General features: G+C 36.9%; 1 protein-coding gene across 1 annotated transcript in view; it reads left to right on the top strand.

The window, feature by feature from the left end:
• The window catches only part of FAM171B (family with sequence similarity 171 member B), a 36,648-nt gene extending 19,345 nt beyond the window's left edge, over positions 1 to 17,303 (top strand). Inside the window, exons 2-8 of the mRNA XM_075756128.1 lie at positions 3,461 to 3,694; positions 4,374 to 4,466; positions 4,753 to 4,911; positions 6,861 to 7,028; positions 10,129 to 10,245; positions 11,040 to 11,163; positions 11,413 to 17,303. Of these exons, the coding sequence (XP_075612243.1) occupies positions 3,461 to 3,694; positions 4,374 to 4,466; positions 4,753 to 4,911; positions 6,861 to 7,028; positions 10,129 to 10,245; positions 11,040 to 11,163; positions 11,413 to 12,748 (2,231 nt within the window). The 3' untranslated portion in view covers positions 12,749 to 17,303. The remainder of the gene's footprint in view (positions 1 to 3,460; positions 3,695 to 4,373; positions 4,467 to 4,752; positions 4,912 to 6,860; positions 7,029 to 10,128; positions 10,246 to 11,039; positions 11,164 to 11,412) is intronic.
• Positions 17,304 to 23,479: the final 6,176 nt, after the last annotated feature.

A 23,479-nucleotide genomic window follows, 5' to 3' on the forward strand; every position in this document is an offset into this window, starting at 1 on the left:
TTTTATTTTGATTAAAAAAATCCTACTGCAGTCTCCATCGTATTTGATGCTTAATAGTGTTTTTGAGCACTTGTGCATTAAGATCTTGATATAAAGGAAAAAAAGCATAGGATTTTCTTTGCAAATTAGGTGTCATGAGTGTTAATATAACATTAATAACTCAATACTATTAAATATGATAACAAATATGCATGTTAAATGCATGCGAGGCACATGAGGGAGTTGGTCAAGGGCCATCAAGTTTGGCAAGATACGGGTCAGTCATACATGTTGGCCCACCGCTGCACACGTGGTCCGAGCTCTTAGGACCTTGTGATTGTTTTGCTTTTATCTAGGCTGTTACATCTGGGCTGCTCTAGGATGCTCTGATACACTCAGTTTTATACAAAACAATCGTCAAGTGTGGCTGTGGGGGAGGAAAACTGTTGTTACTGTTGGATTCTGGCTTTTTAACTTGGATTTTTTAGATATTATCATTTCACAAGCATTTGGATTCAGACGCGTAATTTGTGTGCTCATGTCTTCTGCACTGTTGCTATCGAGGAATGGGAAGATTTTTATTTTTTTAAAAAGTGTCGTTCCAAAATTGTTGCACATAATCTTCAAGTGACTTGTGGACAGAGTATGTTCTGGTTGAGACTAGAAAATCTGCAGAATTACTGTGTATTACTTGCAGGGAGGGGACATCTCCCAGCTGATTGGCATACTTTCTCTTGTCAGGAAGACTCTCACGTTAGCGCAAAAGATAAGGCCAAAAGCAATGAGAGCTGGAGATCGAGTCTCCTTTAATCTTTGTCTTAATATTAGCGGGTGTGAATTGAGCCTTTTTCACTTGAGTAACTGCTGCTTATGCATGACAGTAATACACAGGTAATTACTCTTTCAGCGCTTGCGTGGCATAAGACTGTGTCTATTTTCAGATGGGAAACCTTTGTCTAGTAACCCTCCCAGGATTTCAGTCTGCTTTTACAATGGCGCTTCTCCATCTTTTCAACACCGTTTCAGACAGAGGATCAGTTTTGAAAAATGCTGGGGCAATTTCTGAGCCCATAGGAGAAAGAATTAATGAAAGTTGAGTGTGGCTAAAAGCAGCTAGTGGGACTTGTCAGTTCACTGTGAGAAAGTGAAAATAGCATAGCTTTCTACATAGTCTTTTTTTTTCTCCAACCAAAAGCTAAAAAAAGTGGATTTTAATATGACTGTAAATGAAGGAGATGAGAGGAAGGAATAATTTTGCCCAAAATAGTCTTTGAATTTATTAAAAGCTGGAGGAAGAATGTAGTGATTGCCCCACCCGTGTGTTTTCATTAGGCTTTTTGTTGGCACGAAATGGAAAAAATACAGATTAAAAGCGTGAAACGATTGAAAGAAAGTGTCTGAGTACATTCTAGGGTTTCATTTTTTTATTTTATGATTTATGTCGGCTTTTAATATTAGGCTTTTTTTCTCCTGACTTGATTCCAGCTGTTAAAATACTAGTTTATATCAGGCGTTTCTGGTATTAGTTCCTACTGGCATGAGCTCGAACTTTGTCCTACTGAGTTTATTATTTTTTAAATATCGTTTCGCGAGATACTTCTGGCTTCCAAGTGATTACAGGATCAGAATATTGTACACAGTCTATTTTCCCCATTTAGTAACCTTTTAAATAGTCATTGGCCAAGGGCAAATGACGTGTCTTCCAAGTTTCAGAAACCACTGGAATCATGCTAATATGCGTCTAATTGGATCAATGCCTGGAAGATCTGTTTAGTAGCCATCATTGCTTATATGACTTTTTTTAAAAAAAAAAATCATTACATGATTTTAAAACCCTCTAGCAACAGCAATTTAAATGCAATTTTATTCTTGAAATATCATGCATAAGGAAAAAAAGGCAGATGACATTGGTCTAAGATTATTGTGCGTTTTCTGTTTAATTCAGTCAGATATGTTTGAGTACCACTGGGATATTTTTTCTTTTTTTTGAAAGTATACATTAATTGGCACAAGGAGATGTAGATTTTTCTATAACACTGTAGGGAATCAAACTGGCATGGCTGGTAAGTTTTTGCTGTGTATGTGATAAATAATAATAAATTGAGGCCAGTGTAGCTTTTGTTGTGTGCAGATCATTTTTTTGGTTGAATATATGGTATGATCCATGTGTACAACAGATCTAAATAAATACTTACTGCAGAGAGGCCGCACTTGGACGTCTTCACTATGTGCTGGTTGGGTTTTGGGTTTTTTTGATGGATTGCGCTCAGCTTCTCAAGGCCTTTTCATTTAAATCAAGGTCAATGGTAGTAATCTCTTGGTGCAATGTCAGTCTCAATTATAGAGGAGATAACATAATGAAATAGAACTAGGATTTTATGTAGAGAAATTTCAAACAAACTTAGGCTGACATTTGACCTAAATAGAAATGCATATTCATTATTAATGAATTTGAAAATATTTGGGTATAAAGTAGTGCAATGGTGTTGAATAGTAGTATGTCTGTAACCAAAATACTTGAGAGATGATGTTATTTGAAATCTTTTTTCAAACAGTGGTCCATAGATAATTTACTATATAACTTAATTTCACACTGTATATGACATGGATTTCTGTCCATTTTCATGTATCTTCTGTGCATGAAAAATATGGGAGAGAAATTGAATGTTTTTCAGAGTGTCTTGAGACTGTTGTTCAAGCAGACTTAATATTTTCAGGATACTGCTCAGTCACTGTAGTTATGATCTCTGCAAGACATTAGATATCGTAAAGGAATGTCAGATCCTCTGATTAGCGGTAGACAAATACTATTTAGAAGTTGCAATACAGAAAAGTGAAAACTAGACCAGAAGTGTAAATCTGGTGGGAGATGATAGATTAAAACTGTCCGGGTGTCTGGATGCATTTGGTTATTTCGTAATAATTTTGCACATGTAAAAATAAATGTGTTATCCTGCAGTCTGTAAACATTAGGCTCTCTGTTTTTAGAAACTCAAGATGCATCTTTAAATGTGTGACCTAAGCCAAGGGTTACACTGGGATAACAAGGCCAGCTGTAGTATTGGTGCGATATTGCTGAGCATTTGCAAGGCATATTCAGTCTCTCTGTCACAGATGAATTGTTCAAGCTTAAACAAAAATGGGAAGAATTACTTTGTAATTTTGGTTTTGTTTGTGTGTTTGTGGTTTGTTTTTTTTTTTTTTAAACTGGTTAGATATTATTATATTTTTCTAAGATTGATAAACATTTTTTGGCATCTTTGTGCTCCATCTCAAGGTTTTTTTCTTCCTTTTTCTCTCTGGTGGTAATTGTATGATTACCCTTCCCTTTGGCCAGAGCTTACCCTCTGTTGAGGTAGAGATCCACCGTACAGTGGATGAATAGCTAAGGCATAAACTCTAGGGTTTCTTTACAAATTTAAGTTATGCTCCTTAGTTATGATGCATCATGACCTCCTGGTTTTTTTTTTTCTGTTAATAGGATCCATTTTTACACTAAAAGTTCAAGTAAATGACATCATCAGTCATCAATACCTGCAACAAGCGGTTGTAGAAGTGTTTGTTAACTACACGAAGACAAATTCTACTCTTACTGGAAATAATGGAGCAGTATTAATAAAAGTTCCCTACAAATTAGGATTAAGCTTAACTATCGTATCATACAAGGATGGCTACATGTTAACACCTTTGCCTTGGAAGACTGGGAGAATGCCAAGTACGTAAACCTCTTACAGTCCTATTATTAAACTGTATCTGTCGGTAATTAAATTTCTCTCTTCCGCAGCAGTCTGCGTAGTTACTGTCAACTGAAAATGACTGAAGTCAGTCAAGGGAGGTGGTGCTTGTCAATGCAGATGTAAGGGGGACTGATCTGTTAGACTTGTCAAAATGCTTATTATTGTAAAACAGAAAATAGCCCTCTTTAACTCTAGGTTATATTGCAGTACTCTGAGTGTATTCTGAGAAATTGTTTTCCTAGACTTGGCTGTTAAGTGTTTTGCCAAAAATCATGTTGTCTTTAGCAATTCCTGGAGTGCCAAAGCTTTGAGTCCTGCATAACAGGTATAACCTGGGGTTACAACTTCCTCTCAAGGTTTCCTGTTTAACTATTGCATGTTCCTAATGTTACATGATTTTTTTTTTAAAAAAAGAGGTGGACTCTTAAGAATTCTAGACACTTGTTTATCGATAGAAGGCATACAACAGTAGCAAACATACAACAGAGGTCTTTGTGCTTAACCACTAAAATTCATGCCCTGGACAACAGGACTAATTTATTTAACCAGTCTTCATATACTGTTTTTAACTGCTCTATTCCCTATTCCTTCAGAATTGGAAATCTTGCAGGATTTTTTTCAGTTGCACAGTGTAACAGATACTATTACTTTCTGCAGTATACTCATCTGTGACGCTTTCGTTATTCCCACAAAGTCAAGCTAATATATGGCTGTTTGAAGATACTGTCCTAATTACTGGAAAACTGTCTGGTAAGTTCAGTGTATGCAGACCATAATCTAAACACTTTGTGATAACCATCTGTACACATACCAAAAAACCCCAGACATGTTCATGTTCTCATATAATACCTATCTACTTAAAGCCAGATTTTCAGTTAATTGTGTAACTGTGTGTGTCTGTGACAAGTGCTAGACTAGAAATACACCAACTGTGGAGAAAATGGGTAAAAACAGGTTGTTGTGCTAAATGAATTTCTAAGCAGTAATAAAAACACTGTTTTTACCATTGCTAAGACAAAATGTCACTCTTTTACAGATGCCAAATCTCAACCAAGTGTTCAGTTTCCCAAATTTTTAATAAAGCTTCCAACAAATCACCATATTACGAATGTTACAGCCTATCTGACAGTGCCAGAGCAATTTTTGAAAGTGGACAGCTTTCTCTATACAACAGGAGTTCTTCTAAATAAATCAGGTAAATATGTTGTTTAAGGATTTTAAAAAGAAGAAATCTTTACATCATAGTGCAGTGTGTATGTTATTTCAGAAAAACATATGCTTAAATTAAAAGGGTCTGAACCTGCTTCCATTGCATTAAATCACAAAGCTTTGTTCAGTGGGAGTAAGCTGTGAACACATCAGGTAAGTAATTGATGTCACCCTTTATCTTGTTCCATGTAGTATGAGAACATAATAAATCTTAATGCACAGAAATAACCCTTCAGTCTGCTTTTTTGTGTGTGTGTGTATATCTACATAGATTTATATACATATAGGGAGTTTTGTGCATATAAATATATACATATTTATCTAGTTCTACATAGTGCTGAAGTACAGTTGTGGGATTCTAATACACAATAAGTGAGCATTTGAATTCCTTTCAGTTGAGTATGTTCAGGATTTCATGAGACTGTAGAATTGGCTTAGTAAATACCTTAAAAATATGGTAACGTAAATGTAAACTAGGTGACCCTAAAAGAAATCAGTGAAACTGCAGCAGTTGACTTCAGCTGTAGAGTTGTCTGCATTTTTCACTAGAATGGGTTGGCTCTAGGAGCTTTACACATAGCATAGAAGTTGTACGGAAGCTCTAGTGTGGCTCACAGACAGTTAATCTGCATAAGCCTTGTTTGAAACCAAGCAGTAGCTATGTATACAGAAGACAACTGAAATAACATTTTCTGTTCACTGAAGAAGCATTAAGTGCTTTCATGAGTCATAACTCTGCTCATACACAGTTGGATCTTTTAGTATTTGTCATTTAATCAGATGTGTTTTATTTACGTAAATACAGTAATCTCTAGTAGATTGTACAGTGTTCAGCCGTCTCTCCTTTTGTTCTTTTCTTTTTATTCCCAGTGGGCCTGAAGCCATGAGGCTTTTAAATTCATTGTAGCGCGTGAGGAGGCTACTATGGGGCTTATTTGAACTTGTCATGCTCTCTTCTTTTCATTTAATTAAAATCATCATATATATTGGTGTCTTGACTTAAATTTTTAAAAATGTTTCTTATCTATATTGCATCTCTGTAAACTTAAAGCATAAAAGAATAAGCAGTGTTGCTTCCCTTTGAATTTTCCTTTCAATCTGTCTCGCATATGTATTAAATTATTCATATACTCCTAAAGGAATAGACTTCCTTTTGGGCAGGTGGAAGCTAATTGATATCTGATGCACCAGGAGTTTTCTCACAACCAGCTTCTAACAGCTTGTATAGATTTGATACTGTTCTGGTACTTACTAATTCTGTTTCAGCTTTCTTGTCATTTTGTGGATTCTGAAGTATTTGCAAATTAGTGTAAGGAAAACGAAACAAACTTTGGGGCTGCATTGTAAAGCTTTGTATACGCAAAGTTTCCTTCCAGCGCTTTGACAAGCATCGCGATTAACTGTTCAGTTAACTGTAACTGCCAAATTAGAAAGTTCATCCTTACAGGAAAGTTTATTAAGAGGACTGCTTGACTAACGAGAAATGCAGCAGTTGTATATATGCATATGTTTTCAGTTTGATTCAATGTTACGTATATTGCAATTATACAAAAAATTCTTTCATTACCTGTGTTTCACATAGGTTATCTATTTCAGAATCAAATTATCTGAGGGGAAAAACCTTTATTCCTCCACCCCCAAGCCAAGTTTTGCCTAATTTTTGGTTCTACAGTCAGCATTGAACCTGCATGTCAAAAGTGTGTTTCTTTTTTACAGATTTGATATAACAATGACTGGTTTCTATTTTAAGCGTAAGATTTTAAAAGCCCAGAAGAGATTATTTTTATTTGACCAAGTTGGTGACAACTAGCTGTGGTGCTGGATGTGAATGAGGGCTTGCCTTTAGCTATAATGATGATAGATTCTTAATTCTAAATATTTCTTTTAAAAGTGCACAATGAGTGAAGAATTATAGATGATATTTCTCACGTTCAGGTTTCAAGAGCATGGAATTGACTCCTCTTGCCGCAATATGCGTAAATGTTCTTTTGACTGGGAAAGAGCTGAAGGTAAATGGTCCCATTCAGATTACACTTCCTCTTCCCACGAGTACTGTAAAATCAGGAGATGCTATACCTGCGTGGACATTCGATATGAAAACTGGTAAGTGGGCTAAGTTAGGTGCTGTTCTACCTTTTAGCGCATGTATACAGTTTTTGGCACATGACACTGTCGTGGAACGGTGATGGCACTAATATGTGGGGGGTGGTAAATAGTCACAAATTTTATTAGGAATTCTGTGTTGCTTCTCGATAGACTAGCTTGAATTGTCAAAGGAATTTCCCTGCTTTCATTAGTTCAAAAAGCTTTGGTCAAATTCCTGTTGAACAAATTTGTGAGGTAGTGGGTTTTTATTTTCATGAGAGGCTAAGGATTCAGGGAACATACATTTTAGATGATGATAAGTTTTAAGGCTGGTAATTTTGTGAATGCCTTATTAAAAGAAAACAAATTGGAGTTGAAGGTTTAGATGCTTTGTTCCCTAGAGTATAGCTCTAAAGATCCTTTGACACTAAAAATGGAATAGATATTACTTCAGTTAACAAAAGCAATTCAGGCAGTGAAACGAAGGGGAAATAAGAGTTATCAAAGGGAACAACATAGTTCTTACAGTACGCATGGGACGAGGAGAGGCTGGGGATTAGACATTCTCAACCTTTTGTCATCCCTTCATGTCTAATTTTAGTCAAGAGTGAGTAATGAGCTACATACAGGACATCTAAATGGGATAAGTGTATTAACTGTGTGTGCATTAGCGTACTGATTGTCTTACATTGTACCTTACACTTTTCATCACGCTTTGTGTTGACATACGCAAGCGAGTGAAGAGGTGTTTTATTCCTTATTAAGGCAAAAAGCTGTTATTCGACATGTAGAAGTACAGGAGTGGATGCCAACTCTTAACAAAGTGTTGTTTACATGTTCAAGAACGAAACTGATTGTCTTAATGAAGAACATCATTAATATGAATTAAGAACATGTTAATAAAAAAAATGGGCTAGGTTGTCTCTTGGGGAAAAGAGTGAATAGAGTAAGTTTGGCATAGAAGTTGAAGTTTGTCTATATACCTAGAAGACTTCAGAGGGGTAACTGATGATAACAGATAGCGTTCTTCATCAAAGAAGGGGTTTTACCCTGACATAGTAAAATAGCACTAGGGGTTTTAATTTCTTGCTGCCAGAGCCACTTTTGCCAGCTCCTGTGCTACACTGTACCTATGCTGAGCTGTTTTAACTCACTAAATGGAAAACTGGGCCAACAGTGTTACTAAAACAAAAAGTTGATAGAGCTAGAGCAGCTTGGCACAGGGTCAGGTTAGGATAAAAACCAGTGTGAGGTGTGTATATGGGGGTTGAGGGGCCTGCTCAATAAGCCTACTTAGGCATGTTGGCCTTGGGGGGTAGAGCAAGAGCAGGAGCGTGGCGTGCTGAGCCAGTAAAACCAATTAAAACAGTTGTTGATTTCCTTCTCAGATGGCGTGTACTCTGCTAGAGGTTCTGTAAAGGGAAACTGTTTGTGAAGGGTGCTCACTGAGGTGTAGTGTTCACATGGAGCCTTAACTGCTGCTTGCTGAGGAGAGGACTGTGGGCTGGCACGTGCACTTTCTGGGCATAACTCCCACTTTTTTTCTTCCACTTCCTCATCTCTTCTCTACAGTGAAAATTTGCAACTGTATTAACTGTTCTGGATGTTTAGTCTTAAATATGTTTATTTTATTTTTATCTTTGATCTGACATGAGCGATAAGACTATTGATAGTGGTAAGGGAAAAGGTCTGATTTTGATGTTGTGTAGGCTGATCTATATGCACCAGAGAAAAAGATGGAAACTGCTTTCACGTGTCTGCTCATGCAGTGTTCCCTGGGGTTACTCAAAGTGTAATAGTACGGAGACTGTTCCTGGAAAATGAGCTTTTGTAATTATATTCCAGCTGCTGTAAATGCAGAATTTGTTGATGTGTATTGAATGTGGCTTCCTTCTTACTAAATATTTTGCCTTATTAGTACCAAAAGCCCTTTGTGGATTTTAATAGATTTAAAAAAAAAAAAAAAGGCTTGCATTGTAACACTTAATTGAGAACAATAGCCTTCTGTTGTTTTTTTTCATCTGCCTCTAAGTAGCCCACTCTCTATACTTGTAAAACAATAGTTTTGCAGTATAGTGACATCTTGCCTTAGAGTTCCCAGGACAGAGAATTTGAGGATCTGTTGTTCTCTGCATATGAGAGTTAGGGATGGAAGACTTATGGCTGGTGTTGCTCCCAAGTCTGGACAAAAGGTTTTCCAGGTAATTGAGAAGCCACTTCTTTCAGGGCTTTAGGTGACTACTGCTGCTATTCCCCTCTGCCAGGGAAATGGAAATTATGGGGCTTATATGAATTACACTTTTTGCCTGCTTTGGTTATTGTTGTTTTAAAAAAAAAAAACCCTGGTGGTTCTCTCTCCTCAGTATTTGCAGTTTGAAAATGTAAGTTAGTTTATATGAGGTCATTTTCTGTCCTTATAATTTCACAGATGGCACACAATAAATGTGTTCAAGTGGGTCAAGTATAATTCTGTCTCTTCTGCTGCATGCTTTATTAATTGTAGAAGCTGGCATACCATAATACCTGTCCTTTGCATTGCCAAACAGATGGTGTGGAATCTGTGTCCTAACAATAGACCTTCCTTGGGCGAACTCAGCTGCTGCTGCCTTGGGGCAGGGAGGAGGAGAGAAACATTCAAGACAAACATTGTTTATCCTATTGTAGCTTGTTAGATTACCATGCTTTCCCACTAAGTGCTGCTAGCTAATGTTAAACTTGTATTCGTATGGTTAAATTACCTGCTCCTTGATTTTTACTATTTTTAGGCTTGGCCTTCATACATGCTTAAGCTCATGTAATAGGATTTTTCAAATGATTTGTGTGCATATCTGTGAAAGGCATTTCTTAATAGAAAATTAATTATATTAAATTAATTGAGGTAAGTATTGTCAATGCTTTGTTTCAAAGTAGATGTCCACACCGGGGTATTTGCAGTGACATTGACAAGAGAGAAAGTTTGTATGTTTAGCTAGAGTTGTGTAATAAATAGCGTATAGGTAAGAAGTTTTGGTTTTTCTTGTGACCTTGTGTATTTTTGATAATAGCTTAATTGCTAAATGGTTTGAGGTATAGAAGAATGCTGCGTGGCACGTATAATGTTTTGTCTTTTTGTTTTCAGGTGCTTGGGTAAGCCGTGGGCTAGGAATGGTAAAGGAAGCAGACGGTCAATTAGTATGGACATACACTGCTCAACACTTGGGCTACTGGATAGCAGCTCCGCTGCCTGGAACAAGAGGTATTGCAAACAACTGCAAAAGAAATTACTGAATAACCCAAGTAACAGTGTATCATAAGGCTGTCAGTTTGATCTATTTAACAACAGAAAGGGAAAAACAACGTGCAGTTTCAATAGTTGGATACCTTTTGTTTGAATCTTGAGAGTGTGTGTTTGTGCATATAACCATTTCCTAAAACTACAAATGGGGGAAGTCCAAACTGCATTTGAACTTACATGTTTATACTCTTGCCACCTTCTGGAAGAAGCCTGCAAGGGAACTGTGACTATGGAGTTCTAAAAATCAGCAGGACTGTATCCCTTACTGTTGAGGATCATGTATGACAGGAGGAAATACAACAAGAAAATTAGTCTTTAGGTAAAATGGTCCCAGTGGATTCTGGTTTATGTAGACTTGTTCCATGTATTTCAAATTCATATGAAGGGATTCTTATTGGAGAAATACACTCTCAAAATTTAAAAACAGATAGCACTTTCTGACAGAAGCACTAAATAGAAAATGTTTCTAAGTTAGTTTGGACAACTAATACAAATGTATTTTGACTGGACTTGAGGAAATGCTGTGGTGAGGCTTTCATACTTGAGATGAACCTTTGAAGATCCATTATATTATAACCACTACTTGTATATCTACTGGTTTGCTGAAATACCAAGGTGAAAAGGGTAGTGCCATAGGAACACAAAATCTCTGGAAAAGTACAGTTTAATTTATTAGCTACATACAGCTCTGCATATCAAGCGGAATTATTAGTTTTTGAGAACTAATTATTGTCTGGTTTTGTTTGACAATCTAGAATCCATTATTAGTGCGGTTTCCAAGGACATAACAGCTTATCACACAGTGTTCCTTACGGCCATATTGGGAGGTACTGTTGTCATTATCATTGGATTTTTTGCTGTTCTTCTTTGTTATTGCAGGTAAGCAAAAAGAGGCTCTAATAAGCTTAGCATGAGTGGAATTTAAGGTTGATAAAATAGTCTTTTGAAGTTGAGACTTTCCTTAACTAAACTATAATGTGTAGCCTAATATTTCATCAAAAATGACAGTTATTACAGAACTTAAAATTAAGTTTGTGATGACATACTACACGATAACTTCACTCTGGTAATCAGCAGTCCAGTGTTTCCTAGTATGCTCTACAGTCACCTTGCATCTCTTTTGCATAGGGATAAATGCGGTCGGACACAAAAGAAGGAGAAAAATACAACTAAGCTGGAGGTCATGAAAAAAGACCAGACAACATCAACAACTCACATAAATCACATCAGTGCTGTCAAAGGGTCTTTAAAGTTGGAGGATAAGTCGCAGTTATATACACCGAAGATTTCTTCATACAGCCCTCAAAGAAGGATGTCCGTAGACACGGAAGATGGAAAATCTCGAGACAATTTTAAAATCTACACAGAGGATGCTTCTTATCAGTCATCCTGTCAGACTGGTCAGTCAAGAAATTCAGCCCACTCACTGGAGCCTAACGCTGGAGTTAGGCACTTACAGCAGCCAAAGCATAGTAACAGTACTATTTCCCAGGCTCCTAGGGACATTCAGGACCAAAACCGATACCTTTCACTGAACAAGGAGATGTATGGGCTTTCCCATATCCCAGAACATCTAATGCATATTTACAATCAACCTATTGCTATTCTTCAAACCTCTGACCTTTTCCACTCCCCGGAACAATTGCATCCTGCTAAATCAGCAACTTTGCCAAGGAAAGGGCAGTTAGTATATAGCCCCATGATGGAACCCATGAATCGTGACACTTACATGCAAACGTTACCGAAAATGCCAGTGCACGCTCATCCACAGCCTTCTGTCTGCAGAGATGAAAACAGTACATTAGATAGTGAAGAGGGCTTACCTTCTCAAACATCAAACTGGGGCCGCTACACTAATAGCTTACTGGAATCTGTCTCTGTTCCTGGGACATTGAATGAAGCAGTTGTAATGACTCCGTTTTCATCTGAACTTCAAGGTATTTCGGAACAAACATTATTGGAACTCTCTAAAGGAAAACCATCTCCACACCCTCGAGCATGGTTTGTGTCCCTGGATGGTAAGCCAATTGCTCAAGTGAGGCATTCTTTCATAGATCTGAAAAAGGGCAGAAAAACAGAGAGTAATGATACCAGTCTGGACTCTGGTGTGGATATGAATGAGCATCATCCTAGTAGGAAACTGGAGAGAGAGAAAACTTTCATAAAAAATATGCCACATTCCAAGATCCTTTACTTGGAAGATCTGGATCTGAGTAGCAGTGAAAGTGGGACCACTGTTTGTACTCCAGAGGACCAGGCTGTGAGGCACATTCTGGATGGAGGGAATGGGCCAGTCATAGAACAGCAAGATGAAGAAGGTCTAAGAAGAAAACCTGTATCAGGAAGTCATGAATCTGGTATCCCTTCTGCTAAAAAAAGGGATAGACCATCTATCACAAAAAGAGATAGCAAAACCAATATCTGGAAGAAGAGAGAGGAGAGACCGCTTATTCCTATAAATTAAAACACAATGTGCTTTGTGTTGTTGCTCTCCCTGCTAGTTATTGACCTCTTGGCTGCTTGTGTAATTCTGCAGTATTGGGTTTACAGGGGAAATGTTGTTTTCTAGTATCATGAAGTTACTTTTTTTTAATATGCAGATTGAGTTACTAAACTTCAGCTGGGCAATTGATATTCAATGTGAATTGATAGCAGGGAAATGCTACTCTGAAAGTTTTCCAGTTCCTAATTTTGCTGGCAATATAGGGAAGGCCCACATTTTAATTAGCCTGTCATTCTTGGACACACCTCTGGGAATGCACAGTTAGAAATGTAGGCACATCTTTTAATTTTTTTTTTACTTGTTGCTAATGTGTTGGTAGAGTGGTTGAAGCCATTCCTCAGCCTTGTTCCTAATCAATGTGACCATCTGTACAGTATTTTATATGTGAACTTTTCTAGGGATCTGTTACGACTTCTTTGTATAATGTAAAACGTTTCATCAATTAGTCCCATGACACCAGCAGATGAGCTCTGTTGGATTTATCAGCAGAGCTCTAAAGCATTACTGCCCTCCCTGTCTGCCCATCCATGTGCAAGAGGTTGTCATTCCATATAGCAGCGGCAGAAGGAAAAGGTGTACAAGCTCTGTGGCTGCTGCAGTTCATGCTCCCCGCTGTGTTAAGATGTTGCCTATCTGCTTTGTTATGAACTGTGGACACTGAAGATTGGCATCTGTTATGAAGTGTCCGCATCCAGCAGAAGAGGACTGGTGCTGGTAGCCTTTGAAGCTGCTGCTATTACTGATCCCCGTGTCTTGTTTTGGCTTCGTTGTCAGCTAAAATCCTCTCTTCTGCGTGCTGTTGGGCCAGTTGTGCTCCGCAACATCATCTTGAATCTCTGCAGATTTAAAAGTTGGAGTTTAGCCCATAATGAAAAAGTTTGCAAGTTTAGACAAATTATGCCTTTCAAATAGTTTCCTTTAGCAGGAAAGTTCAGCACTGTTGCTTTTTATTTTATGTTTAAAAAAAAAAATAATTGAAGATCATTGGAGCTTTATGTGCCTATATTTTGCCAGCCTGAGCTACTTTTTTCTAGGTTGTGCATCACAGAGGGGTAAAACAGGCTTTAAAAGTTGGGGGGTTTTATGAGCATGAGAGCGCAGATAGCAAAATTTGGTCTATAATGCAATATAAATACCACTTATGACTCATCTTAGAGTTAAATTTACCAAAAGTCATGAATGCATGAAATGTAACCAAGATATGTATAGAGGAAGGAAAAGGCCATCAGAATATCCTTTATTTTTAATGTTCATCTTGTCAAAGTGATCGTTTCAACTTTGGCTAACAGAAAAGTAGATGCATCCCTTAATGTGCTTTGTATAGTATATAGAATGTCTTTCTGTGGCTTTGAAGCTGTTTCCCTGATGAAATAAGTTCCAGCATTTTGGCTTTGGCAGTTTGATTATAAATCATCCTAAAAAAGCTTTATAAATATTTCCCTTAGAGCTTGGTTAAGGTTCTGTACCAAGACCCGAACATACAATGCCTATATCTGAATCGTGGGGTGAGGTGCACTTGGTTGTCTGCCCTGTAGTACGCTCAAGAGTTGGGAAATACCCTATGCAGCTGGGCTTCTGGGAATATTTACTCAGGAAATATTACTGTGAAATATGTCTGTTCTGTTGGGGTTGTCAGTTGTCTGGTCCTGTTTCTAGAAGAATATGCAAGGTAACCGGAATGGTACTAGTAGTACATCAATCCGACTTCTTCTGATGTCCAGTTACTTCATGAACAAAATAGGATGTTCCTGTTGAGTTCACAAGTATGAGAGTACAACATAAGTTTGAGATAGGTGTGCAAATATGTCTGTAATTAATTTGGCCAAAAGAATCTGGTTTAATTACACGATTCATCTACTTCAGAGGTGAAGATAGCTTGTCATATTAGCATGCCTTTGGTACTCTCTTTAGGTAACTGTAATTCAATTTTCCTATACGGAATACATTTTCACAATACTTTTTTTTTCTATATGCAGTTCCACTGGATTTTGTGTATGACTAACTCTATAGCCCCAAATATGGATATTTTCATCCTTTGCTTTCTTGTATACATTGGTAGGAAGCAATTTATGTATCTTCTGTAGATGCACATTTCCTCTGAAAGTTGCTTTGACTTGAGGTTTAATGTTGCCCTGCTCTTAAACTTGCATCGGTTCTGATGGCTCCCTTTTCAAAAAAGAAAATATTAGATACTCTGTTGAACGTAACAGAAAATCCCTGACAAGCTAATTGTTTTGAGGTGTTAATATTAAATTTATGTCTCTACTTGAACTTTTGTTCACCTGAAGTAACTTAAATATATTGCAGAGGGTTTTTTTAATGCATTTTTTCATTGTAAACACCAAAAAGACCTAATTCCTCAAACTTACGTGTAGCATTAAAATATTCAGACCATGGTAAACAGCTTGATTCCTGTGAGTTCAAAGGAATAAAGTTTTGCACTCCAGCGTTCTTGTTCCGCGTCAGAGTCGGTATCTGGTCACCAAAGAAAAAGGATTAGAAACATTGAAAAGATCAGTTGTAACTCTGGGACTTCAGAGTAGCGGTGCCAAAAGCTGTACTGATGTAGTGCAGCTTCTTGTCTGCTCTGCCAGCTGATCAAGAGCAAAGAGCAGAGTTCGGTTCTGTACCATCATTCTAAAGGAGCTTTTGACTGTCTGGGTTTAGCTGGTTTTACCTTGCACATACTGTAGTGCAAAGCACATCAGTGATGCACTTCAGCTTTAGCCAACAAAGCAAGTCAGAGTGGAATGGATCTTTTTGCAAGACTTTCTTGCTGCTAGGCTTCTCACTAGTAGGAAGAAAGATAGAATAAAGTTTTCTGAAAAATAGGCATCTCATTATATATGAGGTTGGTATCTCTACTAGATAGTAGCTCCTCCTTTGCTGAATGAGGGTGTGAGCATTTCTTTTAGTGGAATATTTAAATTCTTTTCTGCAGTTCTGGTAATACTATTTCCAAGGCTGTCTTTAGCTGTTGCCTCTACCCACGCCAGTCAAGCAACGGCTATCTTTGCTTGCTTTGTAGATCCCATACACCAACTTTTCAGCATGTAACTTGCTAGCATTTATCACATGGTATCTTATGCTGCTGGTAACACTTCAAGAGGCTTTTCTAAAGTCTAGTTTTATATTAAAAATAAATACTTGTTTTCCGTGTCAGAATGAGAAAACTGTTACGTGGAGAGAAATTACTGCTGCAGTTGCATCTGCAAAGATAAATGCTACCTGAAAACAGTTGATGCCCCTAAGCACACAACAACAAGGAATTCTTCCTTGGCCCTATCATAACCATTAAATCTTGGATTTTAAAAACTCTACATAGCTCTAAAATTATTAGAATTATACATCCTATTTATATTCAGCATTTACAGAGTCTTCATGTTCTGGCTGTATGTTGGAATTGATGCACTGGAAATATAAATTACCTATTAGCGACTAGAAGTTGTCTTGGGTTTAAATCGTTAAAAAAGGGAATTTGACTACACTGAGTTTTAAAAACTTTAATTCCAGAGATAACCATACATGATACGTAACCTATGTGGAAAAGATAAAATCTTACAATGAAATTTATCTTTGGTCAAACTAATGCTTTTCTATATTTCTATCTATGATTTCAAGATAGGAATTTATAGGAATCAGTGAATTTATTTTTTCGGATTTTTTTTTCTGTTGGCTCAGTCTTGCAGCACTAAGAGTGCTAAAATGTTAGTGCTAAAGTTAGGTCTATGCAAAAAGTCGCAAGGATTCATGGTGCACTGCTCTTGGAAAGGCCAGGGAAACAGTCAGAGGTTTCGACGACTTTGCATTTGGAGGTTAGCTTGAGAAGAAGTAGTGGGCCATGCCTGAACACCTTCAAGGTAAGCCCCCTCTAAGGAGAGGGGAATGAGAGGGAAAATGGGCAAGGATGTAGCTTCCTTCTGATGCTTGTTTCCAAACTGAAAGGCGTTTGTGCTTCAGTGCAATCAGTTCTTTTTGGAGAACACAAATGTTTGCAAGAATTATGTCTCGGATGCTTCTTCACAAGATGCTTGTTGAGTTGTCAGCTTTTTGGGGGAAAAAGCTACGTACAGGTACACACAGTTTTAAGTGAAAGGTGTTAGCTAGATACAGAACACTCAATACCAAATTTTGTCATATATTTAAGGTGAAAGGCTGTTAATAAAATTCAATACAACTTCCCCGCCATGGTTGCAATACATGAGGTTGAGATTCTTCTTGCAGAAGGGTGTACTGGTTCCAGGTCTTACCTGGTTTTGATAAGATGGTTAATTGAGTTAGCCAAAGCTTGTTTCTGCAGATTAATTCATGTGGCTTAGATCAGTACTTTGATGTATCATAAATTAAGGGGCAAGTGATCAGGCTAAATAATGTGCAGCACATTAATCTGGATATGTTAGCTAGAACAAGCTAACTGACAGTAATTTTCAGATTGTTATCAAATGCCATCTATTATAGAAATAAAAAAAGGGGGAGGGGGAATCACTTAAAAATTCCCCTTGATGAACAGGAAAAATCTTTATAGTACTATTAGAAAATAACACTGCTGTCTTACAAACCTGAAAGCACAACTGACCTGATGATTAAGGACATGAGTTACCAGTGTAGAGCTGGAGATGACGCACAAAAAGTAATGTAGAATGTAGGAATAAACATGTTTAGTTGTCTGCTTTGTTTTTATGCAGTAATTTGTACCAAAGAGGATGAAATGAATGGGCACCAGTCTAAACTCTTCTCATTAGTTAAAAAGTGAAACAGGTTAACAATATTACTGGTCTAACACTGTGCAAATTAAAAGGCAGTATATTACATCCATTGTCTAGTACTGCAAATGAAACATTGCATATTTGGAAAATCTGAAGGTAAATGAGCCTGCTGAAGTGCCTTTCTCTTTCATCAGACTTATTTTATCAGTGGGACACCTGACTATCTGAAAAGCACATTATCGTTTTTTTTCTGTTAGCCAAAAAACCCCACCTCAATTCATAACTATGTAGCTTTTGTAATATTTTAAAAGGCAGATAGTGTTTTTTATGTTGGAATACAGACTCCTGCATGTTGATGATGATGGTAATTGTTGTAAACCCTGTTTTTTGTATTTTATGTTTGAAAAGAAATTAAAAAAAGTATATCTTTAGCAATCTGAACAGTAGTATCTTTTAAAAATCCACGTGGGGATCTGATTCAACTTCGTAAGTCAAGAGTAAGCGTCTTGAAGTCACTGGATTTACAGGTATGAAACTGACTGGGATTTTAACTTAAAAAATGAAATTAATATATGTTTATATATAAAAGCTATTATAATCAAAATCTTTTTTTCCGCTGCTAACCTTCGTTGCCAGTAAAAGCAGAAAGTGTATAGAGATAGGTACTCAATTCTTATTTTCTAGAAAAAATTTTATCTCAATTTGGAGCCTAACCTGCTTTGTTTATATAACCCAAGCTTCTGGTTTTTTCATTTTTTTTTAATTCAGTGGAGTTATGCAAAACAGTGCTATGTCTACAGAGTTAAAAATGAGCATTCTTTTATAGTAGTTTGCACTAATTTGTGCCACACATCTAACAGTAGGCAGCTACATTCGTGGTGAAGAATTTACATGAAAGATGGTTTAAATGACTTTAATCTGTGCTTCATTTTCATTTAAAAGCAGTATTCAGTGTGTTCTGATTACCAAAATAAATGGCTTCAGATTTTTTTTAAGACTGGCAAGGCAAAACTGTGTCATCATTTTTAGTATTAGCACTCTCAGCTTGAAAATTATTTTACCAAATGAATTCTTTTCAGTCAGTTTAAGACTTACTGAACATTCCTATATTTCCCCTTCCCCAAAATGTACTGGTACGTTATTCCCCAGTTAACTGATTCAGTTCCTTTGAAGCACTTGTTGCACTTCAGTCCATGCTAGAACAGTAATATTTTTACAACACGTTGTTCTTGTGTAGAAAGGCACTTTTTAGTGCGCATTAGAGCATGGAATTCATGAAAAGCCCGTCTCTGAGATGAGGAAACATGGGTGACCTGATGGCACTGACTGTGCTCACCACCTTGCACGTTGGAGCCGTATATTCAGCAAACACTTCATTCCCTATTTCAGTCATTATCAAAAACACTCTAGTATGGATATTGTTCATGTAAAACATCCTTGATATTCAGCATCCTGGTTTTAAGTATTTCTATCTTTTATATTTTGTCAGAGGTGTGTTTTCATCTCTGTATTTACTACAGTATCAGTGTATCTGTTGCTGAACATGTAACTAAGATTTGTAAAATGTTATAGCTTATGCAATATAATAAAAGTTTTAAAAGTTAAGGCACTGAAGACTTTTTATTTCAATGTCTTTGAAGTCCTGTCTTGTTTAGGAACATACCTCTCTCACTTAACACTTTTTTCCTAAATATCTCACTAAAAATGTGTATTTCTGTCATTACCATAATTCCAATGACAAAAGAATATTACTGTCCTTAAGTTTACTAGTTCTACATCAGTCATATTCTCTCTTCCATTTGTACTGAAGACTCCTGTATCCACGTTAAATCTGATTCCTGTTTCTTGGTTAATGCAGCTAAGATTATTCCTTGTGTAAACTAATTTTGTTGCGACTGGAAAGGGGTACCCAGAAAAGAATATTATTTCAGGGTTTGTTCTTATATCTAATCTCTCTTCTCCATTCTTTCATTTAGAGACTTTCTGTGGCTCCGAGAACAAATAAAAAGATTATTTCTGTATGTCTGCGCAGTACATAAGACAGAGGCATCAATTCCAGCTACAAATTAGCTCAGAGTACTTAAATCCAGGTAGAACAACAAGACAGTACTGTGATATCGAAGAGCTTAAGCTAAACTTCAGGGTGTAATGTCCTATTCGTAATTCTGTCTAACACTGGTATTTCTCAAGCCTTTCTCTTTTCTAAGCTTCACAAAAGTCACATTGCTGTATTTTCACCATTGGTCAGAAACTCTGTGAGGCTGCAGGCGGACACATTGCAAAGGTTTTCCTGCCATGGGGGGCACTTGCATGTGTTGTATGACCACTCCTTCAGTGCTCTGAGAAGCTAGTCTTCTAGTTAACTACTGTTTTTCTTCTTACTCTTGTGGAATAACTGTTTTGTTTTCCAGCTTCCTGAGATGTAATTTTTTTTTAACCATTGCAAATCCATTAGATACTTTAAAATACATGGAGTGAAAGTTTTCTTTGAAGCTAATTTAAGAACTTTCTGGTGTATGTTCAGGTGATATTTGCTTGAGAAATAATCCATTTCCAGATACACAAATTTCTGGTTCCACTTGCTTTGCAAGTTTGCTAACATTTGCATGAGAACCTGCTGAGTAGTTTCCATGTTTGGCTGGCATATCCTTCCAAGTCAGAGGATTACATACAACGTCTTGATCAATAGGACATGCTGCAGTAGCCAACTGTCAATAGAGTCCCTATGAAACTTAAAAGATAAAAGGTCAGCTGTTGCATAATATTTCTTAGCTAAACATGGATTAATCCATTGTTCTTGCCTAGAACTAATTCAAAGAAGCCTCTTCGATGTTAGGAGTGCAAACCCACAGGAACTTCACTGATCGCTAGGGGGCTATGTGGCTTATGTACAGAATGATTCTATGTCTTGGGAACTGACAAGCTAAACAAAGTTACTTAAAATTTTACTGACTGCTGTAAACTGGTATTTAAGTCCCATTTTCAAAGGTGCTGCAAGTTTCAAATTACTTAACTGTAACAGATAATTATACTTATTCACTATACTGTAAGGAATTGATGACTCTGCCAGTCTTCCCTTTCAGCTTAATTCCCCTTTTGATTCTGTTCTGTATCAGTTCTGGACTTTAAGGGCAGTAACTACTGAGATTGTAATCAAGATCCCACAACTGTGCAAGGAGTTTGCATTTATATTATTACTGTCACGTCAGCAGTGAAGGAATACTGCTGGTCAGGTAAGCTAGCCTGAGTTAAATCTGAAAAGGGCTGTCTTCTGTGAACTTGCTAAAGGGTGCTGGTGCAAACTAGCAAAAATGAACTTCACAGGTTGGCTGAGTATTCTGTATTTCCAAATAATGAAGCTTGCTGCAGGCTTGCAAAAGGCTCCCCAACTTTCAAGTAAACTCAAATCCCTTTTGCAAAAAGTATACTGAGATCAAAGCTCTGCTGCTAAGTGCTTGAAATGCTAAACTCCTCAGAGGATGGAGATGTGTCTCTCAAATACTGGGAAGGTGCTAACTCACACTGATTAAGAAGCACGGAAAGAATCTGGTTATTTTGGCTTCAGCTGATAAACTAGCAAACTTGAACAGGCAATATTTCAGTATCTCAGAGTATCTAAATCTTTGCAAAATAATCTGGTTTAAATTTTTTAAACACTTAAGTTTGTTCAAGGTGATCTGCTTGAAGAGATGCTACTGAGTTCTTACAGAATGTACCACAATTGGAAGAATATGAATAGCCAACCAGGCTCCTAAAGAAAAGTACCACGTTATTCAGAATTTGTTCTGTAGAAAAGTAAACATCAGTAACAGTAGTTAACAGTGAAGAGTATTTGAATTCTCACTAATGGCCATAAAACATACATATCCCTGGTGCAGCTTTCATTTCTAATGTGATTCACCTTGTCTAAGCTCCAAGAATAAGAATGCAGAATATAGGAACAATTTGATTCATTACTAGCAGAGAATTAGGTATCAGACCATTCTATTATGCTGCTCCTTGCCATTGGGTTGTAAAAATTATTTTAGCTGCTATTTCTAACTGTGATGCTCTGTTGTAGTCACAAGTTGTTTAGAGTTTCTAAGTTGTTCTAGAAGGGAGCCTTAGAGGTGTGAATTTTTCTCTGCAAAATGGACGCTTCACTAGTCATTCTCAAGTTCATCTTGGCTGTCAGCCCAAATTTTCATGTTTTATGTGAATGTTGTTACCACCACTGTATCTACAGAAAACAAACACCAATTTCTGTAGTCTCTCCAGAAGCATGTAAGAAAAATTACATAGCAATACTAAATAGTCTTCCCTTTTCTGTTCTTTCTTCCCTTCCACCCACGTTTTAACTTGCAGGATTGCCAAATTTTCCAGATTGGAAAAGGGCTCTAATAACTGTCAGGTATTTTTCCTTGTGTATTGAAGATATTAGCAGATATTGTAATGTTTAATCTATAATTAGAAATGTAGCAAGACAGAGAACAAATTGTATACTTCACCTGCAGTAAGTGATGGGAAGCATTTTCTTTACTAATCCCTGACAAATGGGACAAACATCGTCTTCATCAATTGCTTTCTGATCTATCATCTATCATTCTACTGATGTAATGTTTGTGAGGAGAGTTTCCTCTGGATTCTGTGTTCATTCTTGATGCAATTGCTGAAGCACATCCTCATCTTCTCTTTCCAGAAGACCCAACCTAAAAGCATGTAGCAAAAGTTAAACACAAAAATGAAAAGCATTTTGGTGGAACTCTGCACTTACCTCACTTGTAATAGTTCTCCATCTATGAAATGCAGTAAGTACTCTGTTAAATACACACAGTACACTTGAGCCCAAAAAATGTTGTACGTGATTTTTTGTAACTTGCACAGAAACTGTTAACAATATTGCTTATGCAAGTTCTTACCTAAAATGGTGTCCAAGGCAAAAAATGCATCAAAAATATTTCTAAACTGTGAAGTTTTCAGTAATTTTTCAATGAGTTAAATTTGCTTCACTAAATGTATTGACTGAAACAGCATTTCATTACAAAAAGCTTTTATAGATATGTTTATGTCAGAGTAAAAAACTTTTTGTTTTTAAGTACTGAAAATGAACAACTATGGAGGATTTTCTAGAAATATTATTTCTTGGAAAAATAAACAGCATAGTGTTTTTCTGTCTCGTGACCTCTCTTCAAAAAGAACTAGAAGTGCTTTCCAAACCCCAAATTAAGTCTTGCGCCATCTTTTGAAACATGGAATAATAAAGCAGTAAATATTACTTCCTTAGTATAATTCATGATGCTTGTGCATTGAATGTCTCTTGTTTCTCATTCAAGACTGAAGAGGCTAGTCTCATAACCCAATGCCGGCACATCAGTAAAACACTGGAAGGGCCTTTCTTGAAGTTTCCTGATTTTCACAAGGAGAAAATGATGCAAGGTAGGAAGTTCTGCAAACAGCCAGCTCAGGCAAATGAACTTGTTCTCTGCATCTCAGTCTGGGTATGGCTATACTCCACAGCCAGAAAGCAGTCTCCAGTCCTAGCGATGAGTTAAGATGAACACCAGCTCACTTTCTACTCAAGTTATTTTGCCGATACAATGCGTCAGAAAGTAAAATGTTCTAAAAATCTAGTTCAGATAGAAAAATACAAGCTAGGTTCCGACTAGGTACAAGATGTTTGGGCTTGTATGTAAATATTTTCTTAAAAGTAATTTCTTGAATTGTGGCCATTCTTTAAGGTTGGTTTGTATTTAGTTGCTTTGTTACTACTTGGGAAAAGATCTTTAATAATTTTGTGGGATGTTTACGCTGTCTTATTCAGTTCCTAAAGTTCTAGGAAAGGGAATCTAACAAACCAGTTGAGAATGTGGCTCATTCTAGCCTAAAATGTTGACTCCTGTCAGAAAGGCAGCCTGGCTCTACAGGTTGTACCTTCTGCATTAGAAAGCTTTGTGGTTTTGGTGACAGAAAGCCACAACTGTCAAAATCCGTAAAGGATTACATTTTG

The sequence above is a fragment of the Balearica regulorum genome, chromosome 6 (assembly GCF_011004875.1).
Source record: "Balearica regulorum gibbericeps isolate bBalReg1 chromosome 6, bBalReg1.pri, whole genome shotgun sequence".
NCBI lineage: Eukaryota > Metazoa > Chordata > Aves > Gruiformes > Gruidae > Balearica > Balearica regulorum.